The following is a 7,841-nucleotide window of genomic DNA, read 5'->3' on the forward strand; positions in this document are numbered from 1 at the left end:
CTAGTCATTCCTGGGGAGACACAGGTATAAGAGGAAAAACTCTTATCATCTGCGTGGCATGCATTATTACGGGTGTAGGGCAGACAGTTATTCAGAAGGTTATTTAGTAAAGCAAACAAACCAGACAAAACAAAAGCAAAGCAGACGTCTTTAGAGCAGAGTGGGAACTGAGGGTTAAATTTCAGTTTAAAATGAAAGATTCTTTTTTAGATCAACGTGGAACTCTACCTTCTGAAGAGACAGTTACTAATGACAGATAATCTAAACAACTAGCGCACCCCCCCCCCTTTTTACAATATTGATCGTGGAAATAACTAGTGGTGAATTTCAATAATTAACTGTGTTGATTTTCCCGTGTTTAGCAGTAAATTTAAAAAATAACATTAAATTTCTTATTTAAAAATTAGTGGTGCAAATGAAAATATTTATTGGGGCCAAAATATTATCACACAATACTAGCAAAAAACAAAGAGTTATCAGACAATCCTGCGCAAAGCTGGGTGGAAGCTTGGCTGAAGCCCGGCCTCCTCCTGCAGTAAGGCGCATGCGTGCTGTGGTGCTGCAGGCCCAGCTGTCTGGGAAGGAGGGATTCGTAGTCCTGACACCTTGCTCAGCGTCCTGACACCTTGCCCAGCGCAAAGCTCATCTTACCGCCTTTTGCGTTAAAAGGCGAACAAAGTGCACTTTTTCAAAGGCCTGGCAGCTCCGAGTGCCCGGGAGGCTGTAGCCTCGTCCCTTCGAGGCTCCAGCGGCGGGAAGAAGCTGTGCATCCGTCCGTCTGTGATTTCTATGCTTAGGGGTTGATAGGGAAAAAAAATTACAAACTTGACACTCCAGGGGCAGAGGCGGGCCTCCGGGATGTACAAGGCCAGGCCTATGGGGTTGGGATGGAGCAGCTAGGCCTCCTGCCCCTCTATCTATTGTGCCACCCCAGCACCAGCACATCGGGAGTGCAATTCAGATGGCACTTTTCAAAGACCATTCCCCATTACAAACAAGCTTTCAAAACTGCTGCTGCCACGAAATTACCAGGAAATGTAGTCAAGTCTGAATTAAAACATTAAGAATCACCATCGGGAAAGACCCAAACACAACCCAATGAAAACACCACCCTCCACAGCACCACCTTCTAAACCTTTAGAAGGTCTAAACCGAGGTTTCTGACCTGCCCATGGCATCCACTCAAACAAACACTGAAAACTTCAAGTAGCATTTGGGATTTATAGTCTTAAGGACTTTCTACATAAAACTGAAAACTAAGTGGAAACCCATCTGTGTTTACTCAGGAAGTCTGGAAAAGTTGAGCAGAGTTGAGTGAGAAATACAGACCTATGCTATGGTGATATTTACTCATCTCCATTGCTGCCAAAATAGAAGTTTGCTTCACTTTTATCCAACAAAGTACCCTATTCTCGTCAGCCTCCCTGCTCAAATGCAATCGTGAAAGCAAACAGATCTAAAGGGAAATATACAATGATTTCAGACTTGGATCCTAAAGACAGAGAAATGATTTTCCAGCAGACTCAGCCTGCACTAAAACAGACCCTTCGATGAGCAAGTTAGAACCGACTGAGGAAGGCTGCAAAGAGAAATAAAATGATGCCAGCCTACCGCAAGAGAAAAATGTCATTAAACAATCAAGCCCTCCCACAGCACTGGGGAGCCCGCGGCACCAGTGCTGCCCAGGTGGAATCTGGGAGGTGGGTAACTTGCACAAGTTCCAGCTCCCCTGCCCTCACTCTGCTAATCTGAACCACTAGCAGCTACTCCACACAGAACACTACGAGGTTACTCAGAGAAAACGCGGCTGTGCCAGGCACACAGTAAGCGCTCAATAAATCTTTGCTACTACTGGAGTCGAGAGCAAGTGAGGACCTCAGGTTTCTTAGAACTATAGTGAATCCTTAGGTTTTCTTTTTTCCTCCAAAGCACACGTTTTATTAAAAATAATGTGTTAGCTTCAAACTAATCTAGTGCCAATCACATCAAGCTTCCATTTATGGATTACACAATATTTTAAAGCAGAGTACAGATTAGGCAGCGAACACTAGTGGATCCACACAGGACCTCAGTCAGAGCAGCAACTTCTGCCTTTCATTCATTAAGATTTGATATATTTTTTAAAACGTATGGTTTAACTTCATAAACCCATTGCAGCTTTCTTAGGCCAACTGTCTGAAAAACCTACACGTGGCAGACAGGATGTCAAAGTTACTTTTGTACAGCATGGGGCTAACATCTAAGTATTTTTTCCCAATAACCTTGGGCTGACAGCCACAACACTGTTGTTGACTATGGATTTCTACTTTTCAATTTAAAGCTAAGGCTCTGTGCTTTGGTCAAGAGAAACAAGTATTAAAACAGAACGAGAGAAAACACTGCTGAATTGATGGGGCCACTAGAGATCATCTAACTCAAAATCCTCAATTTAGCCATGACACAAAAGATGTCCAAAAAGATTATACCCACAGCAGAACTGGCTCAGACCAGATTCCCAGACTTATATCCACCTCTTTCCTTTATCATGCTTCCCTGAGGGACACTGTGATGGATACCAAAAACTAAGCGCAAAGCCGGGTTCCTGAAAATGGCCAACAAGTGCCTTTGGCTTGAACACTAAAATCAAACCCCAGTCTGTTTTCAACAATTAATTTTACTAATATGAATACAGTCAAAACCAAAAATGGGTGGAATTTTGTATGGTTTTGGGTGCTGAACTCTAAAAAGAAGACAGAAAAACCAGCTATCGCTCCTAGAAACAGCCATGCGTCTGAGCCGGGACTGCTGTGCTACAAAAAAAACCACTCCAGGGAACAAGAAGGTTGTGGGATCCACGTGCTGGAAACATGAGCGTCCTGTGCTGCACATGTCAGGGGACAGGACTAGAACCAGGACCACAGGGTGGAAGGCAGAAAAGTGACCGGGATCAATGAAGAAAAAGCATTGGAAGTAAGGTGAGGGTGGCAGCTGCTGGACTCTCCTCCTCCCATGACAGGAAAGTGCCTAGCAAGGGTGAGGGGTTGTCACAAAAGCAAAGCCCGACAGTGGGCAAAGGGCCTGCAGGTCTCTTCTGGCCTTGGCATTCTGTTTGCATGGTTTTCAACTTCTCCCTAAATCCCTCTGTATTTGCGACACATCTACCTGTGCCTTGCTGCAAACCCGTGTGCTTACACTACCCTGCCTACAGTAACTCCCACCAGTGAACTACTTGTTTTCCTCAAATACTATTAAAAAATATGGGCTTAGATTTTCTTGAACGGCAAGGCTTTCAACATGCTTTGCTTTGAGGTGTGAGGTACACACCCACATGCCACTTTGTGGTTCACTCCATAGCTTTTTCCTCAAAGAAGGAAGTGAAAACTCAGTATTCCATTTTTAAAGACAATCTATTATTTTAGACATTTAATGACACATGAGATAACAATTACACACACACACACAATCAATCTCTACAGTTTTCCCCTTCTAATAAGAAATTTAAACTTCAGGTCATGATTTTTTAAAATTAAATTCTCAGGCTTGGTTATTTCCTTTTTAACTGTCTAAGTTCAGACATGTATCTATAAATTGTCTCTTTCTGTCTTGGTTCTCTAAGACAATGATATACTTCCCAAGATTTTATAATTTTTCAAACTGGAAGATTTACTGAAAAGAATGTAAAAAGCCCCCTCGCACAGGCATCAACTAAAATTAACAATAATAATGTTTTGCTTTTTGCTTCTTCTGTTTTTGAGGGCCTTGAGTGCTTAAAATAAGTAACATTTCAATATTAAACATTTCATCGGTATCTCTAATAAAATCTACAAATTTAAATTATAATTAGCTGGCTAATTTAATATCACCTCATATCTGGTCCATATTCCAAGCTGACTGATGTAGCTTTGATTTTACTACATCACTGTGAAATTTAGAAGTAAAAAATGCAGTTTTCAAATTTTTCTGAGCTACAAGCACTGTATGAGCAATTCTGTAGTTTTTAAAAATTGTATTAAGCATGTGTCTTTTTCTTCAAAATGTTTATAATGCATTTTCTAGCTTCCAGAAAAGTTGGGGAAAAAATTGCATCTCCACTGTTAATATCTTGACATACTTGATTATTTTGTACAAGAAATAATTTGTGAAAAAACTCACAAGCAAATTGAAAGTATAACACTTCGCCCCTAAACATGGTAAGAAATTTATAGCATCTAGTGTTTTTAATGTATATGTTATAATAATTAAAATGTATAAATGTGTCCCTTTTTTAAAATTCTAACTTGGGCAAACTATTTCTGTTTGACTGCAAAGGCCTGGTTTTTAGGGAGTCAGAGCTCAGTACAAAGGTACTCTCATTCATCTGATTCCTTTTACTGATCTAAAAGAGATTTCCAATGCTCAGGTTAATAAAAGCATTCAATATTTTCAATAGTATGATATAGGAAAATATTTTTCATGTTCTTGACTTAAATATGAATTTTGGTTGAATTTAGAAATCTACTTTCAAAAATCTGCCCGAATTTGCTAAATATATCCGGATATTTCCTGATATCTGCTTTACCAAACTGTATTTTTTAACTATCGATTTTTAATTATTTTATTTAGCATATATATTTACATATAGAAATATATTTAAACTGTCTAACTTAGAAAAAGCATTTTTAAAGTGCCTGGACTCAGCGACGTGTTTTTGAAAAGCTGCCGGTCCGAGAGGTCCGAGACATCGTGTTTTTACTCTCCTGATTCTTGGTTAAAATTTTTTTCTCACATTATTCAAAGGTTTAGGGTGCTTCGAAGTTCGCAGAATTAAAATTAAAAAAATAAACAGCACGTTTTTCAATTAAAACTGAGACCCTAGAAGCATTAGCGTGGGTTTAGTTGTTTTATTCCCCCCCTTCCCCCGTGAGGTAGCATTAAAAAAAGAGAGAGAGAAAAGAAAGTCATTTAAAAAGCAGGCAGCTCTTACTTAACATATCTAAAGACCCCTCAGATTTCATTATCCAGTCTCCGCGCGCTATTTCTGGGTTTATTTCAGGATACTCTTTTCAAAATCCGTGCCGGAATCAACCCGTTTCCGTGAGAGACATCTTTCTACTTACTTCTATGTAATACTATTTATTTCAGTTTATAAACGTAAAAACCCTTGAAATTCTTATATAAATAAAAGGCCATACACACCCCCTGCTAGTTTTCTATGCTTTTTGACCAAAGTTTACATCCTTTTATCCGTAAAACTGCTCACACGGCTTAAAAATCGTTTTTTCTGTGAGTAATATGGTCAAAGATAATTTTCCACGGTGACTTAAAAAAGGAAGACTGTTTTAGAAACACGTTGACAATCACTACACACAACATAATTTTTCATTAGCATTTCAATAAATGATAAAAGAAAAAATTAAAAGGCATTGCAGCGTCTAAAAGATGAAAGAAGTGTGGGGTTTCACACCCTGAACCCGAAGCACAATCCCGAGAAAGAGGCCTTGGGGTTACTGTTTATCGCCCCCGAGCTCCGTGCCACTTCCATTCAAACCTTCACTTTTCAATTAAAGATACCACAAAGCCAACAATATCGGTCTTGATTGGGTCATTCAGACCCGCCCCCTATCAGGGTTGTAAACTGAGGCTCAGAAAAAGGAGAGTTAGCTTCCATCAAAAACAAACCAAGCACAGTCATCTTTCCAGAACATTGCTTTAAAAAAAAAAAAAAATCCTCCACTGCTAGACGAAGCGAAGTTCCGGTCAATAAAATCAAAAACCATGTGCTATTTTGGAGGGTTAATTTTCACATACGTATCATGTTTTTTTAAAAAGTTCGAATGGAGGAGAAAGCTTAATTTCCTGTGTGGGAAATGGAAAACGAGGCGCCTAGCACCTTCGGTCTCAGATGAGCCCCCGGGAAAAACAGTGAGGCAATTATTTGTAGGGTACACGGCTTCACCTAGGGCTGAGGCCGTTAGAAAAATGGTGGGAAAACAAAGTGAGCACACACATCACGACACGACTCCTTCCTCCGTGGGAGGGCGGGTGGACCGGCTGGGGAGGGAGCAGTGCGCCTTGCAGGGCTTCGGGTCTGCTAACCAACCACCTGGCCGGCAGTACCAAAGCGAGGCCACGGCTGGGAGGGGGTGCGGGGGAAGAGAGCTGTGAAACCACCAAGCCAAACAAAAAGGAGGTTTCAGAAAGGCCCAGATTCCGAGTCCTCGTGTGAAACCATATGTCAGTGGAAGCTGCCCGTCGTGCTGTGACGACGCAGGGCGGGGGGGAGGAAGACTGGGAGGCCCACGGAAGTGAGGGGGGAAAAGTAGAGGCACAATAGGGCCTGGTGCAGCTCTCCCCTTCTAGGACTGTAGGTGCCCCCTGACCCTGGCTTCGAGAACCTTCCACACTTCAGTCTCAACTCCTAGTGGTCGTTGTCTTGGTTCTTCTTTTGTTAGACAGAGAGACAGACAGAGACAGACAGACAGGCAGAGCCAGTGCACACGGCGCGTGTGTCGGAGAGGCTGCCAGGAGACTCACCGCAGCAAGGCTACGTGAATGCAGAGGGCTGGAGGTGGCATGGCTACTCACTTGCTCGGCTAACAGCTGCCGGTTTTGGATGGAATTATTCCGCAACAACAAGAAAGCGTCGGTTAAACGCCTGGTGGCCATGTCTCACCTTTGTGACCCCCCTCTCCGGGTCCCCCACCCCCCTCAGTCCTGATGTATTCACTTTTCTTTCTCTTGGTCTGGCCTAGCCGGTCCTCCCTTGTATAGAAGCCTCTCTAGACAAGGCCTTGGGCCTGGGGCCAGAAAGGTGCAGCTTTGCGCTCCGCCAAAGCGCAAAGACCCCTCCCCAAATAACCGCCTAGGCTTTCCAATTGTCTGACTCCCCCTACCCAAGTCCAGGCAACGATCTCCAAGCACTTGAATCCCCCCAATCCTTGCGTTGGAAGCCCACGTCCTGGAGACCCCACCCCAATCCAACCTTGGATCTACAAGCGTCTAACTCGCCAATCCGGGCTGGGGTCTGGGCGAGCTTGAAGCCCCCTGCCCCCTCGATGCCTGAACCCTACAAAGGTCCTGGTTTCCTAACCCTAACTGGACTCGTGGTGTCTGGCATGTGGTTCTCACGCCAAGATGGGGCTCACGCTCCTGAACAGAGGCCTGCTCTGGCAGCCACCTGCTCGCAGCCCGAGCAGGCCCGGGCCCTGCGCGCCCAGGCGCCTCCAGCTCCCTCCCTGCGTCGAGTCTGAGCGTGTGGGGGCCCGGCCCGAGCCCCTGACCCCTTCCTTTCCTGAGTGACCCGGTCCTCCACGGCCAGCAGGCTGCCAGCCTCCACGAGGACCGCACGGCCTGCCTCCCCGGCCTCCTCACTCCTCTTCTCCGGCTCCCTCCATCCCCGGATCTGACTGCAACCCTGCCCCAGGGCCGTTTCCGCGTTGTGGTCCCGGGTTCTGGCGTTCCCCCTGGCCCTCTTCCTGTCCGTCCCTCGCGGGTGCCCCCCTGCGACGCTCAGGAGCTTTGCTGTAACGTTCCGGGCGCGGGAGCTCCCCTTCCCCCTACCCCGGGGGTGGGAGCGCTCCGCCCTCTCCGGGGTATTTTCCCGGGATGCCCGGTTTTCCTCTTTCCTGAGGCTCTGTAGGCCCTGTAGAGCGTGTTCTGGCCCCAAAAAACCCCGGAGGTGTGGCCCTGGGCCCGAAAACCCGCGCCTGAAGCTCTGGCAAGTGTGAATCAGGACTCAGCAACTCTGCAGGCAGAATGGGGCTCTTGCAGAGCCGAGTCCTACGCGGGGGCGGGAGAAAAAGCGGGAGACGAGTGCCTCTGCAGGCCAAGCACGCGCCACTGCAGGCGGCTGGCGCTGCTGAGATGGCGCGCCTTTCTATTTT

At 45.2% G+C, this 7,841-nt stretch overlaps 1 protein-coding gene across 9 annotated transcripts in view; it reads right to left on the bottom strand.

Annotated features, from left to right (window-relative positions):
- The window catches only part of Stx16 (syntaxin 16), a 24,504-nt gene extending 17,092 nt beyond the window's left edge, over positions 1–7,412 (bottom strand). For 2 of the 9 annotated variants that reach the window (XM_029568122.1, XM_008842387.2), the window contains exon 1: positions 6,493–7,411. In XM_029568122.1, the coding sequence (XP_029423982.1) occupies positions 6,493–6,624 (132 nt within the window). In that variant the 5' untranslated portion in view covers positions 6,625–7,411. Of the gene's footprint in view, positions 1–651; positions 793–6,492 lie in introns of all 9 variants that reach the window. The other 7 variants (XM_008842407.2, XM_008842397.2, XM_029568136.1 and 4 more) reach the window with 4 other exon arrangements.
- Positions 7,413–7,841: the final 429 nt, after the last annotated feature.

Source organism: Nannospalax galili, unplaced genomic scaffold, assembly GCF_000622305.1.
Source record: "Nannospalax galili isolate Female #2095 unplaced genomic scaffold, S.galili_v1.0 scaffold231, whole genome shotgun sequence".
NCBI lineage: Eukaryota > Metazoa > Chordata > Mammalia > Rodentia > Spalacidae > Nannospalax > Nannospalax galili.